We start from the raw sequence: 16,890 nt of genomic DNA, 5'->3' as shown, positions 1-16,890 counted from the left end.
TCCCTCTCCTATGGCCATTTCAGGAAGGTGGAGTCCCTTGCCTCCCGCCTCTATTTCATGCAATATAAGTACACTTCAAATAATGAATCCCCTGCTGTCATTCTCTCAGGGATAACAGCACCAGTGATGCCCTGGGCTGCTCCAGCATGCAGTGAAACAAGGGTCTGCATGGAAGCATTTAGAGGCATTTTCTGTTCGAAGTATGCCTAGGTCTTGTTTGTCCCTAGGATAAAATCACTCATCACTGCTGTCACTATCCATTTAGGACAGCTGCTGCTTCTGGCACTTTGTAAGGACCTGTTTCTCTTCAGGCACTGTAGAAGACTGGTAACACCTCTGCTCCCTATTCAATTCAACACAGCAAAGAAGGAGCTCCTGCCAAGTCTCTCCTTTGCACTAAAGTCTGCGAGCTGTGTGTCCTCAACTGGGACTGATGCAAAGTAGGTTTTTAGGTAGAGATTATGCAGGCAACACTGAACAGTGCAGAGGCAGAGGAGCAAATGAGGACTTCCTTTCCACTGTGTGGGGGCTATCAGCGCTCTGTACACACAGGTTACCAACCAGCGCAGCTACTGTCCAGGAAACCGCAAGGAAGGAGGCCTTCCCAAGGTGGAGAGGCACCCGGTGCCCTGAGGCACAGCCACAAGAGAGGGCTTGTCCTACCAAAGAGTTGGGGCAGCCCAGGGTGATCCTTCCCACACATGAACCATTCAGACAGCGAGGACAGAACAAAAGCCATTCCCTCGCACGTGTAGCCTCCTCCGTCTTCCTTCCCTTTCCCACTTGCCCCTGGCAGCTTGGGGCTTGCAGAAATGGCTTCTGAGCATACCGATCCTCCCTCTGCTCTGGCTCTTCTCCACTTAGCATGGCCTTTGAGTCAGACCTAGTGTGGCAGCCTGTCTGGAGCATTGAAACCCCTTTTACTTTACTTGCCACCTTGCTCACAATAACTTCCCTTCACCCCTTCCAGAGAAGTCCCCCTCCCACATACATCTCACTGTTATATCTAGGCAGCTCCAGTGAACTCAGTGAAAACTATGATACAACACTGCAGACATCACCATGTGCAACTACTCAACACTAGCATCTGCTGCCTGTGGTTCTTCACCTTGTTTAATAGTGTCAATGAAGAAAATGGGAATATGCTGGTGTACGGGCATTGTCTCCATGGGAGGCTGGAGCAAGGCTTAGAATGCCATTGGATATATATATAAATACCAAAAAAACTAATTTTCAGACATGTATTCCCCAGTGGCATTTTGCTATTAGTTTTCCATCCCATCTTAATGATAACAAATGTTTACATAGCTCTCAGAAAATAATGTGTCTCCCAAGATAAACATGTAAAAGAATAAAATGCAATCCCTTTTGGATAAGCACACTGCAAGATTAACAGTACCCAACAACTCTACGCAGCAGGAATACATATCACAACCCTGAATCTCATCTGGTGAAAATCAGCACGAAGTTGCCTAAGATGCATTGCTACATTCACAGTGATCAAGGGTCTGGCTAACATTTAGTAGAAAATTCAAGCTGTTTTTATACAGCTGTATGCAAAATATATCACTTTAAACTGTTATTTTGTACACAATAATATGCATAATATTAAATGACCCCCAAACATTTCCCCAAAGTCCAGGCATTCACCTAGGGATGAATGAAGGCTCCCAGTGTCTCCTGGAACCTACATCATAGATTTCACTTCTATATTAACATTTCAATGAACCTGCAACACATGAAAGGCAACATTGCAGAGCTGACTATTTAGAAGAAGGAGACTTATGAAAAGATTCAGTCAAATGATAGAATACTGAATGTATTTAAAATAAGCATCAAAGAAAAACACCAATACCACACTCCTGTCTCTGCAGCTTGGATTACCTGTTTTGGTGACACTTCAGCTCAATGGGAGGATGATCTTGTCCCTCTCATTTCCTGGTAGGTACCATTTTTATAGTCCTCCTCTGTAGGAGGAGCCTAGGGCCAGTTGCTTCACACATTGGCACCTGTGGCATTTTGGAAACAAGAAGTTCCTTGAACTTTGTCAGTTATTGTCCTAAATCTTTTTTATTTCCTGAAACCAAAGGGGTTTCCCTTCTGTTCAGCACAGAAAAACCACCCCCCCTCATCTATTCCCCCCACCCTCTCAGTCTCCAGAGGCTGATGTCATCACACTTGAAATTCAGTTGCAAAAAAAAAAAAAGAAGCAGCAAATTGCCTTTCAGAAGCATATATAAACCCTGACACCAAAGCACCTTTCAGACAGACACCTCTCCCATCACTCGAATAGAGCAGTTCAGAGCTGGAGACTAAGCAGTGTTAACAGCCATCAGAATGGTCTACTTAACTTTGCAGGTAAATACTCCTTCATGTACAAAATCTGTCCATCTCTGATCTCTTCCTTTTTGCTCTAAAGAGATAATTTCACTATTGGAGCAGTTCCTCAAGTATTCAAAATTGTCATGACATTAAATGGGAATCTGCCCCAATATTAACAAAATCAGATGGTTTTCACAGACACTTTTCATGTTACTAACCTGTTCCTTCTGTGCTTACTCCTTTCATGTATCCCAAACGTGTTTTGTACAGTGCCATATGGAGGTTTCGTTGTTGTTGGGAAATACTGCATGTTTCTTACTCCTCATGTCCATTCTGAGCTGGTTCCTCCTCACAGCTGTAAGAGGACTGCATGGTAGATCTTAAAAGACTGTGCTGCCCCTTCTACTGTATTGCCTTCTCTTCTGGCTATTCTTGGCACCCCTGCTGGACTCGGCTTTGGAAAACAATTTTTCTCCTTAAGCGTGTAGGCTCTGAAATTTAGTTTTATCCACTTATTTGGTCTATGAGCATCTTACTATGCCATGTTAGAGGCACAGATGGTAAAACGGCTCTGAGAAAGTTCAGGCAGCTTAGATGACAAATGATCTTTCTCTGTCTTTACTCTAGAAATCCCAGAAGATCTTGGCAAGCTCCCGACAAGTACATAAAACTGCTGCTCATGGTTTGTATCTCTCGGCATAACAGCATTCTCTCTTCTTTTTTAGAGAACATCTCAAAATAATTGTGTCATTACTTATAAAAAACAGGAGCTGGGTTAAGCATACTGAGAAAAACTTCTTAAATTCTTGGAAGAGAAAGCATCCTGGAGAGTCTTCTTATGTTAATTATTGTCCTTGGTTGCCAAAGAACTAGGAAAAAAGTAACATGGGGTAAAAATGTTGCTTAGTAGCCCTGTGCTAAAATAGGATATTTACCTGAGTTTAAACCATATTTTCCAAATTCTTACATTTTGACCATAATCTTAAAATATTTTAATTGTAGCTGTTACTGGATTGCTCAGACATGATTCTTAACTCCTCTATTTGTCTTTGCTTCTTTATTACATTTCATCTTGTTATTAACATTTCTTAGAGTAATTCATCAATGACTCTTCTTGTAATATCTCACAGCCAATGTACTGTCTTCTGCAGTATCGCACATCCGAAGTTTCTCTACGAAATCAAATTAAGCATAATTTTGCTGTGTAGCCATTTGATCTTTTATGAATTTGTATATTAACTTATTTTGTATGTATTATTAACAAAACTAATGCAATTCAGAGAACTTAATGAACAACTAAGAGCAACAGAAATAATAATAATCCATGCAAGTCTATTAGCTCTTGGACAAGCTTATTACACAAGGTCATTTTTATTTAGTAAGTTAGTTCTATTGCACAGCTGTCATACCAGGATGAAAACACTGGTGTCAAGAAGTATCTTTAACAGAAGGGTTAAAAATGTCACTGTTTACTGAAGTGACAAAGAGCATTTCATGATGGGAAGGAAGCAGTCAGAATCTTACGGGTGCAGTGTGATTCAGACTGATTTTCTTTCCATTCCTCCAATCTAGTTTGACTTCACTGTTTCCCTCTTGCTGAGGGCGTTGGTGCTTTTGTTTCTGGTATACAGAAGATAGTCTCAGAGTACACAGAGAGAACACAGATTTTGTCGGCAGAAGGTTTCCAAACTGCTGAGTGTTACGGATTCCTACAGCAATATATTTCATACTGCTGCTGCAAGGTGTGAATTTTATTTCAGTGAGTCACAGCAATGATGAGATTCTCAGCTGTGTTTACAAGTGGTTTTTAGACTCCTAGACTTTAGGTGAGTCCAAACAGTTCCAAGCAAACTGTGAGTCAGTAGCCATGACATTTGAAAATAAATACTTCCTAATGAAATTAGGGATGGTCATTTTTTAATTGGAACATTTTCTGATGAAAAAATAGTCTCATGTGTACCTGCTGATGTTGATGAGGTTTCCTGTAAGATGTTGAAACAAAATATATTTACTTTCTTCCTTGATTCATCTTAACTTTTTTTGTGGGATTAGTTTCATTTGGACATACATGCTGGGTCTTATTTGTGTGTGTGCATGTGAGAGTGTGTGCATGTGTGTATGTATATATAGAAAGATTTGCAATCATGCACATATGAACTACACTGAATTTTATAGTTTCCGTAGTCTTACTATGTGCCTTTTCAAAATGTCGTTTGTAATTCATCAAAACAAAGCAATTAGTCATTGAAGAAAAACAGTTCAGTGTTCCCAAACTAGATGTTTTCCACAGAATTATAATACCTCCAAAAATTTGGAAGTGGTAACTCCCAGACACAAAAATGCTAATACTTTCTGCTATCTGTCCAGCTCTACCTGACATGACATGAATACAGAAACTGACTTTGCTTTGGGAAGGTGGATATGTTGCTTCTTGTCTAAGAGCAAAGGTGGTTTCAGAGGCAGGAAATCACCTTCCTTCAAACACCGAGTATAGGAGATCTACTTTAAGCTGTTTCTGAAGCACAGGTTAGATCCTCTGATATGCTGAACTGACTATGAAAGAACCCATGAAGGCCTTTTTTTCAAGCACTAACATACTTTTGGGTGTATAGGGCTTAAAAGTTTTGCTGGCTGAGTCTATACACCTGAGCACCTTCTAGGACCAAACTTATAGATAAATCCAGGTGTTGGGTCTAGTCCTGCTTGCCTAAAATAGTGGAAGCTTCACCTGACCCAGCTGGGATTAAGTCTAGTTTTGTTTTTGTATAATTCACTCACCACAGCACACCACAGGCAATGTAGTAGGGCACCTGTTCTGACTTTTCTCCAGATATAGGGACATAATTTGTGTTGACCCCCCCAAAATGTGGTTGTTTGAGACCCAAGGTGGGGGTATGTGGCTGAGCCCTGAAACTGCTTCGCCTGCAACCTTGTGAAACCTCCTGAGGAGGTAAATTTAGGGTACTGCGTGATTTCTTTCTTCCTCACTACAGTTTTTCAAGATTTTCTTGTGATTGTCCCTAGCTGAAGACCATAGCACAGTGCAGTCCTTACAGAACATAAAGGCATTAAGAGCTAAGGCATGCTGTTATCCCTGTGGCCTGAGAAACTTGTGGAGAGGGACAGGAGTCACACCAGCCTGCTCATCTAGGGGTTTTATGTGCTGGCTTAGAGGGAGAAATGGCACCTCAGTTGGACAAGATGGTAATCCCCCACTCCAGGAACATATCTCCACTGACTATAGAAGGAGCCTGAAGCAATGATAGTTCTCTCCTAGATTCAGTCAAGTGCATGAAGAGATGTGACTCTGGGCCTAAATGGCATGTCCAAGGAGATGCTCACAGCCTGGAGAGCACAGGGAAGCTGTACCACATCTCCCAAATCCTTAGGGCTGTACCCAACCTTCTGACCCAAGGGAGGTGCTGGCTGAGTCCTGTGCTCTCCAGCTCTCTTTACCCTTGAGTAAATTCACTGGGACCAAAGGATGAAGACTTGTGAGCTGTTAGCACATGGCCCACATAAGTCTTACCCCTTCCCTCTCCCTTGGTGCTGCAGTGGAGGCCAGGAGTGCTCCGGAGGAGACCGTGACCAGCAGCTTTGCCTCCTTCATCCACGCAGTTCAACCTGTGCACTTGTCCAAGGCAGTCTGTCACAGAAGCAAGAGGATGATCCTCGACAGCATTGGGGTTGGCCTTGTGGGCAGCACGACACACGTGTTCAATATTGCTCTGAAGTACTGCCGGGTAGGTGCAACCCCTATATTACCATGCATTTATGTGGTCCCCATTCTGACACCATCACCACAAGCAAAGCCTTACTTTGTGGGTGAAGCAGGACTTTTGCCTTGCAGAAGGGGGCTTTCTGGCGTCACACAATCGCTACTTCTCTCAAGGTCCTCACCTGGATTTCCCTCTCTTTCACAGGAACTGTATTCTGCGGCTGCCGTGAGCTCTGTCTATGGCAAGCCAGGCATAAAGCTCTCCCCAACACTGGCTGCATTCACCAATGGAGTTGCGGTAAGGCAGACTCTTCCAGAAGGAGCTCTGTGGTCCTTTCAAGACACCAGTTAATGTTACTGGAAGCAGTCAGGGGCCTGGGAGGATAATGGGGCCAAAAAGCCATGGGCTGCTCTGCAGTGTTGCATATAGTGCTTTTAGAGCAGTAACATGGGTGACACTGAATGGCTGGGAGGATGTTGTTACTGACCTTGCACTAGCATGTCCATATCTCCATTTCGCTGGTAGACTCACTCCATGGACTTTGATGATACCTGGCACCCTGCTACTCACCCTTCAGGAGCTGTTCTGCCAGCTCTTCTGGCAGCTTCCCAGATGCTACCTTCAAGCACCAAACCCAATGGCCTGGATTTCCTGCTGGCCTTTAATGTGGGTCTGGAAGTGCAAGGAAGGCTCATGCATTTCTCCAGTGAGGCTCACAACATTCCCAAAAGGTAAATCTTCCTTTCTTCACCTAGTGGGCCTGAGTAAGCAGGGCTAGAGCATGATGCAGCAATTTTCTTAAGAAAAACAAGCATAAGAATGCAATATGCCTCCTCTTGGTAACTCACATAGCTCTGCAGGCTCATGGCCACTGTACCAAGCCCTTTAGGCAACTGTGCAGGTCTCAGACTATACAAAATTAGAAGCCAATCATATTTCACTGGAGGTTCATCAGGGCTAGAAAGAGCGAGGATAGGAGAGGGTTGGTAAATCTGTTAACAAGCCTCCTCAAGATTTTAAAATGACAGTCTAAGCCCAGTTGACCTCAGAATCAGAAGAAAGCCCTTCTGAAAGCCAAAGGCCAGTTCCACCATCAGCTGATGAGGCACTGGTTGTCTCATTTTCATCTTGGTGACCTCCTTCTCTTGCCTCAAAAATAACCATCAAGAGGACTAACACTGGAGACTGCAGTGTATTGATCTAAGCTAACCAGAGCGAGGGCACAGGTCAGACAGTGGCCAAAGGCTTGCAGACAGATTAGCTGTGGGCATCTCCTGGCACAATTCCTGCCTGTGACAACTGCCACTCACCAGGCAGTGCTCTGGCATGATCTAAGGGATAGCATGGACCAGGGACTGTTATCCTTAGGCAGGTGGGATGAGGCCATCTTTTTTGTCTGGGAGGGGGAAAGTTTAGCTGTATGGACGCAAACTGTGTCATGCCACCCACTCTCAGGAAAAATTAAAAATTTCTTTCTGGAGATGCTGATCTCACTCTGTTGATTCAGAAGTTTCAAGCAGATGCTTAGTTTTTAGGTGGTTAAATTCTGAGACAGGTGAATCCTATCTGCAATGGACCCATGATGGATTTTCACTAGCTCATGAAAGTTTCTTGTAACTCATGGGAGTTTCACTGCCACTAGCACATGGCATTTCCTTTCCAGTCCAATGGGCAAGTTTGTTAGGTGAGGTGCTTTGGTACTCCCTGTGCTATGTTCTGCCAAGCAGGTAGGGGTGCTTATACCGGCAATTTCCTCTTTAGGTTCCATCCTCCTTCTGTGGTTGGTACCATGGGCAGTGCAGCTGCCACAGCAAAACTGCTCTCTCTCAGCATAGCCCAGTGCACACATGCCTTGGGCATCGCTGCTTCGCTTGCGGGGGCACCAATGGCAAATGCTGCCACCCAAGCCAAGCCACTGCATATGGGAAATGCTGCTCGCCTGGGCTTTGAAGCAGCACTGCTGGCTGCCCGAGGGATGGAAGCTAACCCTTTCATTCTGGATGATATCCCTGGTTGCTCTGGATTTAGTGCGTTCTACAGTGTTTATCAACCCAAACCACTTTCTGTACCAAGTGACCATCATGAATTCCTCTTGGAGAAGCAGGACGTTGCTTTCAAGCGATTCCCAGCCCACCTGGGGATGCACTGGGTGGTTGATGCTGCCTTGTCTGTCCGGAACCTGTTCATCAATTATGCAGGGTCTTTCTCTCCCTCTTTGATCCGCACCATTGTGCTGAAGATCCCAGTATCAAAGTACATTAATAGGCCTTTTCCAAGCTCTGAACACCAGGCCAGACACTCCTTTCAGTTCAATGCCTGTACTGCCTTGCTGGATGGTGAAGTGGGCCTTAGCTCCTTCTCAGAAAACAGCATCCACCGGCAGGAATTGAGGGAGCTGCTGGACAAAGTGGTGGTGGAGCATCCTGAAGATAATGTGGCCAACTTTGACAAGATGTATGGAGAGGTAGCACTGCTCCTGCACAGCGGGGATGTCCTGACAGGCAAATGCGACACTTTCTATGGGCACTGGAGGAAGCCTCTGAGCAGAGAATCACTCCTGAAGAAATTTCGATCCAATGCCTCTCATGTGCTTTCAGAAGAAAAAATAGAAACCATCATCACTACAGTGGACAACCTAGAGAATCTGTCGGATAGTTCCCAGCTGGCCTGCACCTTGTGAGGGCAGGGAAAGTGGGGTTTGGGTAAGGGACATACCCAGGTGAAAGTCTGTTTCCTTTCTTCATTGGTGCTTTACTATTCATTTCCAATAACAGAAAAGTTTCTGCCCCTTGAAGTCTAAGTAGATGCTTTAATACCTAAGGAGCCCATGAGGCAGGAGGTGTGTCTGTGTGAGTGCTTAGTGCACAGATTAAGTTTCAGCTCACAGTTGTGTTGTCTGAGCAGCTGAAAGGCCATCACAAATACCAAAAAATCCCATGGAAATCGATGAGAATTCTGGGGTATCATGTGGAAGCTAGTCCCTCATGAGGGAGAGTCTAGATATTTTTAAAGTTGCATTCAAATGTATTTCTGTAGAGAATGCCTAAACTCAAAGTCTGGAAAGAAGAGAAAGTTCAACCACAAAGTTATGTGCTTTTCTTAATGCTGTTCTGGGCACTGTCTAGATCATGTTTAGCTGTGCTGACCAGATGAAAAAAAATCTGTGAGTTACTGTAAACAACCCTGTCTGCAAAACTCTCAGGCATGGAGGGATTTTTCTTTTCCTTTTTTTTTTCTTTCATGTAAAATCTTCCCATTTTTCCCAGCATTTGGGAAGTGTTTGTCACCTCTCTGTGTACAACAGATGGTTCAAGGACCCTTGAAACCCATATGTCTTTTCTGAATGAAAGGCTGTTGTAGGTGAGGGATCCAATATTAGTTATACACCGACATCATACACCATCCGCAGGATCATCCCTGCCAATCCTAGGGCTGTGACATATCATATCTCCTGGCTTTGGGCAGGTAGCCCAGGCACCTATTAAGAGCAGGCTGGCCAGAGGTAGCCTCTGTTGTCAATGCAGAGATGGGCCCTCTGGGTGGTGATTTGGGAACATACATGCTGTGACTCCCATTGGGACATTCCCCTCACAGGAGGGAAAGCTTAATGAAATGTAACTCTTAACTCATCTACCTAGCTGGAATGAAATCAATACCTGTGCTCCTAAGTGACCGTTCACCAAAAGGCTTTCTTTCTGTGAGTCCTTTCTGAACAGCAAAATGGAGAACTATGCAATGTTCCTCTTCATGTTAAACAAATAGCTATGATGGCTGATCCAAAGGCCCTGTTTCCAATATGTTTTTGATATAGGTATAGAACTTCTAGGCAAAGTCAGGGAAGCCTTCTTTTGGGGGGACCAAGATGGAAGTAGACAGGCAAGAAGGAATGTGGGCTGGTTCCTGTTTAGCTTGCTGGTAGTGGTCTGTGCAAAGAACTTCCCAGCCAGAGCAAAAATGTTTGCTCACCTGTTAATCCATCCTGTCATAATGTCTAACATAATTACACTGAAACCTTCTAAATAAACAAATAAAATAAATTCATTTTTTGCATAAAGTTTTAATGCTGCACTATGTAGACCATGAGGTTTGTATCTTTAATTCAAACATATACAATACAGTGGCTTTTGCAGTAGATAATTGCCTGGGAAACCCAACAGAGGTAAGGACAAGGTCAACTAGGAGGCTGGTATCTTCCGAAGCTGCACCTGTGGCCAAGGATTTCTCCAGAATCATATGTTTACACTGAGCCCTGGGGGTGTTTTGACTAGTGAGAACAATTAGCTATTAGCCAGTAAAGCCTAGCTGTGGTTAAACAGTCTCTCAACAAACAATGACAAGTTACTCAGCACTTCCCATTAATCAATAAATTTAAAATAATTGTTAAGTTTCCATGGCAAGCTCCACTTTCATTTGGTTCTATGTCAGATGTAGGATCACCAAGAAGGTTATTCACAGAATCACAGAACGGTTGAGGTTGGAAGGGACCTCTGGAGATCATCTAGTCCAACCCCCCTGCTCAAACAAGATCACCTAGAGCACGTTGCACAGGATCTCATCCAGGCGGGTTTTGAATATCTCCAGAGGAGGAGACTCCACAACCTCTCTGGGCAACCTGTTCCAGTGCTCTGTCACCCTCACAGTGAAGAAGTTTTTCCTCATATTCAGATGGAACTTCCTGTGTTTCAATTTGTGCCTGTTGCCTCTTGTCCTCTCGCTGGGCACCACTTGAAAAGAGTCTGGCCCTATCCTCTTGATATCCTCCTTTAAGATATTTGTATATATTGATAAGATCCCCTCTCAGTCTTCTCTTCTCCACTCTTCTTCAGCTAAACAGGCCCAGCTCTCTCAGTCTTTCCTCAAAGGAGAGATGCTCCAGTCCCCTAATCATCTTCATAGTCCTCCACTGTAATCTATCCAGTAGTTCCATGTCTCTCTTGTACTGGGGAGCCCAGAACTGGACGCAGTACTCCAGATGTGGCCTCACCAGGGCTGAGGAGAGGGCGAGGATCACCTCCCTCGACCTGCTGGCAACACTCTTCCTGATGCACCCCAGGATACCATTGGCCTTCTTGACCACAAGGGCACATTGCTGCCTCATGGTCAACCTGGTGTCCAACAGCATTCCCAGGTCCTTCTCCGCAGAGCTGCTTTCCAGCAGGTCAACCCCCAACCTGTACTGGTGCATGGGGTTATTCCTCCCTAGGTGCAGGACCCTGCACTTGTCCTTGTTGACTTTCATGAGGTTCCTCTCCACCCACCTCTCCAGCCTGTCAAGGTCCCTCTGAATGGCAGCACAGCCCTCTGGTGTATCAGCTACTCCTCTCAGTTTTGTATCGTTAGCAAACTTGCTGAGGAGGCACTCTGTCCCTTCATCCAGGTCATTGATGAATAAGTTGAACAAGACTGGACCCAGTAGTGACCCCTGGGGGACATTGCTAGCTACAGGCCTCCAACTAGACTCTGCACTGCTGATCACTACCCTTTGAGCTATGCCATTCAGCCAGTTCTCAACCCACCTTACTGTCCACTTATCTAGCCCACACTTCCTGAGCTTACCTAGGAGGATGTTATGGGAGACAGTGTCAAAAGCCATGCTGAAGTCAAGGTAGACAGCCATGTGTCACAGCTCAGTGAGCTGGAAACCCACAGAGCCAATGCCTTCCAAGTCAGTCAGTAACTCACCATTTATCCAAGGTGATCAATGTGTGTGCCAGAACTGACATGGACTTCAGTGGAGGCAACAATATGTCTTGGAAGATTATCAGCAGTTTCAGCATCCTAAAATTCATGTCAATGTTCTCATTTCCAAGCCTTTTGCATCATGACACACTAAGGCCATGTAGCAGTGAAGCTGAGCAGGTGAGGAAGGAGCAAAAAACTTTAATCTATTGGTGCTGGAGCACAAAGAAGAGAATTTTCTGATCGGACTTCAGGCTACATTTTATGCTTAAGTTCCAGAAACCCTTCCAAACCTGATACATCCTTTGTGCCTACTAACACTGACGGTTTGTGTCAAGGTCCTTAACAGCATCTGCTATAAAGTCATTCTTTGGGAAAGGGAGAATGTTATCCTTGCTAGTCTAGGACACAAGGAGGAAACTATATGCATGGTCAAACCCACCCTGGCCACATATTCACTATAGCTCCATCAAATAACTGTTATCTTTGAATGTCTTTGGAAGTCCCTCATACACTGAGTTATAGACCACATCAAATACATAATGACTAGGGGAACCAGCCTTAGGTCAGTGAGAAGGATGGCAGGAGATGTAGGTAATACATGGCTGGTAGATGGGTCTGATGTCTGTAGCACAGTCTATGAATGGGCTCTGTGTGTATCAGTATCAGTGAAAGCTAAGAGTAAATCCTGGGTCTGTAGCATAACTTGCTGTGCCCAAGGGAGCATCACACTCAGTAGCTCAGATTCAGGATGCAAAGGCTGAGAACACAGCCCAACCAAATTGCCTGAGTAAATGCTCAGATTCTTGGATAAATCATGCTGCCTGGGCTGACCTCATACCTATCATGGTTAAAGGACTACACACCTCAGCCTAAAGCTGTTTTCAGTGCGTCCATGATACTAGGCACGTATAGTCTTTTGTGCACGCCTTTGCTGTGTGATCAATGCCTTTCCCAGCAGGAGAAGCAGAGGATTGGAAGATACTAAATTTCTTGTATATTTTGGGGAAATTAAGTAGCAAAAGGATAAGATAAGCCCAAATTTCTAGCCCACTGGGAAAAAGAGTGCACCATGTGCTCAGCATCATTATTTGACACCAAGTAAACCACGGGGGAGAGCTGCAGGAAACCAGACTTCATAGATTTCACTGAGTGTAGCTTTCCTAGGCACCATCTCCTCTCAAAAAGGGAGGAAGCTGCTGCTAACTTGTAGTACTTGACTTTGATTGTCATCAGTCTTCATTCTGAGGCTGACGCTTGCTCAAAACGAGGGCCTAACGATCTGGTGTTGCTGACAAGATCACAATAGCAAACTGCTCCCACTCTCTCAGCCTGTTGTCTCGGCTCTCCCATCAGGTGTGATCCTGACACCTTTCATCAGATAATGTGTAAAATAAGTGAGGGAAGGCACAGGAAGGCTGGGGGTGTACAACTTTCATTTTATCAGGCCCCTCATCAGTTGAAGCAATAAGTGGCTTTTCCCAAGCATCCAGGAACCTAAAGCATATATGAGAGTTTTTCATTCATGATATTTTCTCTAAATATCTGAGACCCTGACACTACCTTCAGTCTCCCAGCCCAGGAAAAGGTTTCACCTGTTATTTCTAGCTTCAAACAGTGAATGTTTAACATCACTAACAAAATAGGAGGTCCAAACACTTGGCAAGTGAAGTGAGGCCTTCTGAGAGTGAAGAAAAAAAATGGCCTGTGAAAACCACAGGCCACCTTGTGTGACACTGAGGGTAATTCAGTCATTAATGTGGTGCCACCAAAGTCCTTAACTTCTCTCAGGCTGAATAAGAAAAAAGACCTTGTCCTTTTCTCTGCTGCTGTTCCAAGATAAATGATTCTTAAAATAAAATTAAGAAAAGGAAACCTTTCTTCAGTAAAATGTTTATGGTAGCAAGTTCAGTGAATGAAAGAACATTTAGTGCAGAACTAGGCAACGTGAGTGTTAGCAATCAATCAGTAACTGCAATCCCAGCTCAGAAATGAACGGGGCTCTGCTGGAATGCTCCCGGCTAGGGAGAAGCCCTGGCCAGAAGAGAATTTTGGGAGGAGCCAGAGCCTGCCCAGGCCGGGGAGCCTGGGCTGGTTTGGCAGGAGCAGGATGCTGTGATCAGCCTTCTCCCATGGTCAGCGCCCTCCGTTCCTCCCTGCGGGCACGGCACCGGCCCGCCCGCGGCTCGGGCCTTCAGCACCCTGGAGAGCATCCCCAGGCGCAGGGCCCACTGCCTCCGGGAGCGCTCCCGTCCCCAGGGGCTCAGGCCCATGGGCTCCCCTCCCCACGGGTTCCCCGCCCCACGGGCTCGCCTCCCTGCGTGTTGGGGCCCACGGGTTCCCACCTCCCCTTCGGCCCTCCCCTTCGGCCCCGGCCCACGAGCTCCTCTCCCCATGGGCTCAGCCCCACGGGCTCCCCTTCCCACGGACTCGGACCTTCAGCACCCTGGACAGCAGCCACCAAATCGGGGCCCGGGGAGTCCAGATGCGCCCCCCTCCCCCCCAAGTGTCTCCCCATGGGCTCGGTCCCACCGCCTCCCCTCCCCAGGGTCCGGTTTCCAAGCCCCTTGGCTCTGTGGGACTGCACACCTCAGTGTGTGATCTAAGCTCCCCCCCCCCGACCCTGTCTTGGTGTGTGACTCTCCCTTATATCATACAGCAGCCAGGGTGGTGGGAAAGCAGTTATTTCAAACGTAGATCTGTGCTCTTCTCTCTGATTTCTTCTGCTGCTTCTTCCAGGTCATTATGGAAGTTCATTCGCCCATTGGATGGAGAGGTGGTGTTAGGGGACTGAATGGTTTATTGTGTCTATGCTACTCTCGTACCCTACTTGGAGCACCCACATGGCAACAACCCTGATGGGTAAAATTCAGGCCTATTTAACTCAAAACAATTTCCAAAAATTAGATCCCTTTAACTAACCAAGAAATAAATTTAGGAAAGCTAGTTCATGACTTTAGTGGACTTCATGACTTCAGTGGTTCTGTCTGATGCTCATGCTGCTGTCTGGAAATATGTAAAATGTATTATTTTGCAAATAAGGTGGCAATACAAAGCACTGAGATCCTCTGTTCAGCTCCTGGAGAGTGTACAGGGAACCTGCTTCCCCAAGGGAAGGTCTCCATGGCCTAGCCCTAAGGGCATGTGTGTGGTGGGAAAAGGCATATGGTACTTGACACCAGAGTAAGGGGAAATCAGAGCTGACCAGAACAACACCATGTGGAGGAACCACCACAAACAATATCTGTCTATAGTATCCCAGAAAAGTGACCAAGTAAGAAACCTAGTACTCACTGCCTTGATATGACTAGCCTGTGCATGGTCCCCTCTGGTGTCACTGCTGGCCTGTGTGGCTCTTTCTGCATTTTCATTTTTCATTAAATGGCCTGTTGGTTCCTTTCAGTGCTGGGACTTGTAGTTGCAGGACCAGTTTTCAACTTTCATCCATAGGCACACAAAGCAAGAATGCTAAACACTAGAGCTAATCTTGTTCATGACTCCATCCTGCTTATGCCTTTGGGAAGGTCAAGTTAGGGCCTACAGACAAGATCTCTCTGCATGTATATCCAGGCCTGATATGCAGGGTTAGGCAGAGGGATCCAAGACATCTCTGACCCTGCTGGAATACCTGCTAAAGAGGGTCTGATGTTCACAGTATCAATGCATGGTTCTCTGATCTTCTTGCAAATGCAATAGAAAAGTTAAGGTTGATCTGAATGCTGAATGAGTGCAAATTGTTCTGTGTGAAAGCATCAGAAGGAAGGAGAAGGGCTCTGTGAAGAGCATGTGCTGAAGGCACCTGGAGCAGGAGTTCATCAAGATCCCAGCATAAACCTACACGCAGCTTCTCCAGACACCCAGATTAGGAGGCAAGGGACAGTAAGTAAATTCTGCTTGTTCACGGCTGAGACAGGATAGAGACCATGATCCCTGTCTTCTCCTACATGGGACAAAAGGGCATGTCCAAGCCCAGCACATGTTCACCATCCTATGAGGAACTCAGGAGATGCAAGCAGGATAATAACTGGCATCCCTTGTCCTCTCTGTCATTGCAAGAATCCTGCATAGACCACCTGGATACATGCACTCTGGTGCCTGATGGGTGAACAGATTCCTTGAACTCTCACATATCTTGATGTTAGGGTGTGAGAGAACGTACTTGTGGATAAGCAAAATCTGTTCTGTTTTTTAAAAAAAAATCACCTTCCCCTCCTGTAAGGTCTCAAGCAGAGCTTTGCTACAACATTGCTAAAATGCTGCAACATTATTTCCTCCAATTTGCACTAGACCTCATGGTGCAATACAGATGTGTCTGCAGTCCTGCAAGATTTTAATGGACTCACTCTGCATTTACAACGCAAAGATTGTGAGCTGCCTCTGACTTGTCTCCCATGACAGCTTTTGTCGTTAGCTTCCATGAATGGTTTAACTGAAACTGAAAAGAGCTTCCATCCCTACCACCAGCACTGACACAAGCTTTTCATAAGCTGAAGCACTGAATTTATTAGGGATTTGCTTTTTTTTCACGGTGAAGAATTCTGGATTTCCCAGGAAATATCATCAGGGAAAAAAAAAGTATAGTTCACTGATTATTTCATTTTTAGAGATTATTTTAGCTGTAGAGGTCAGAAGAGTTCTGTCTTACCTTCTAGTGCTATTTTTTTGATGATAACATTGCTACCCCAGTGTGGCCAGCTGGGGAACTGCTCTCCTTGAAAAAAGCCCAGGTCCCTCTTTCTTCTTCTATGTTTTTTAAATAATTGAAGTATTAAAGAAAGGAGGAAACTCAAGAGGTGACAATTCCCTGAGTAACTGTATGCAGTCAGTCAGAGGTACAGTGCACTCTACTGTGATACACCCCTGCCCAGCTCTGCCAACACACCTTCCTCCTTGCAGGAGATGTGCCATGCCTCCCACCATGCTGTGCAGGTAGCTCCATGCTAACACTTCTTCAAGCACTGGAGCTACTTTGGATGCCTTTCCTGGACAGAGGAAGGCAAGAGCATCGGCCTTCCTCTCCTTGGCCCAGAGGTTCTCCCAGGACCAAACATGTTGCCATGGGGATCCAAGGTTTGCAGGGAGGCTGCTGCTCTGAGAAGGAATGACCAAGACCCACAGCCCATGGGAATGTGTCATCCATGGAGAAAGAAAGGACGAGCAAATACAGCTG

At 45.5% G+C, this 16,890-nt stretch overlaps 1 protein-coding gene across 1 annotated transcript; it reads left to right on the top strand.

The window, feature by feature from the left end:
• Window positions 1-2,337: 2,337 nt before the first annotated feature.
• On the top strand, window positions 2,338-8,721 carry LOC106489846 (cis-aconitate decarboxylase-like). Its single transcript, XM_013949109.1, has 6 exons — window positions 2,338-2,358; window positions 2,950-3,004; window positions 5,878-6,065; window positions 6,246-6,338; window positions 6,567-6,772; window positions 7,803-8,721. The coding sequence occupies exons 1-6, from the start codon at window positions 2,338-2,340 to the stop codon at window positions 8,719-8,721; spliced, it is 1,482 nt and encodes a 493-aa protein (XP_013804563.1).
• Window positions 8,722-16,890: the final 8,169 nt, after the last annotated feature.

This window comes from Apteryx mantelli, chromosome 13 (assembly GCF_036417845.1).
Source record: "Apteryx mantelli isolate bAptMan1 chromosome 13, bAptMan1.hap1, whole genome shotgun sequence".
Lineage (NCBI taxonomy): Eukaryota > Metazoa > Chordata > Aves > Apterygiformes > Apterygidae > Apteryx > Apteryx mantelli.
The sequence above is the reverse complement of the archived record's forward strand: the minus strand, read 5'-3'. Positions and strand labels throughout refer to the sequence as shown.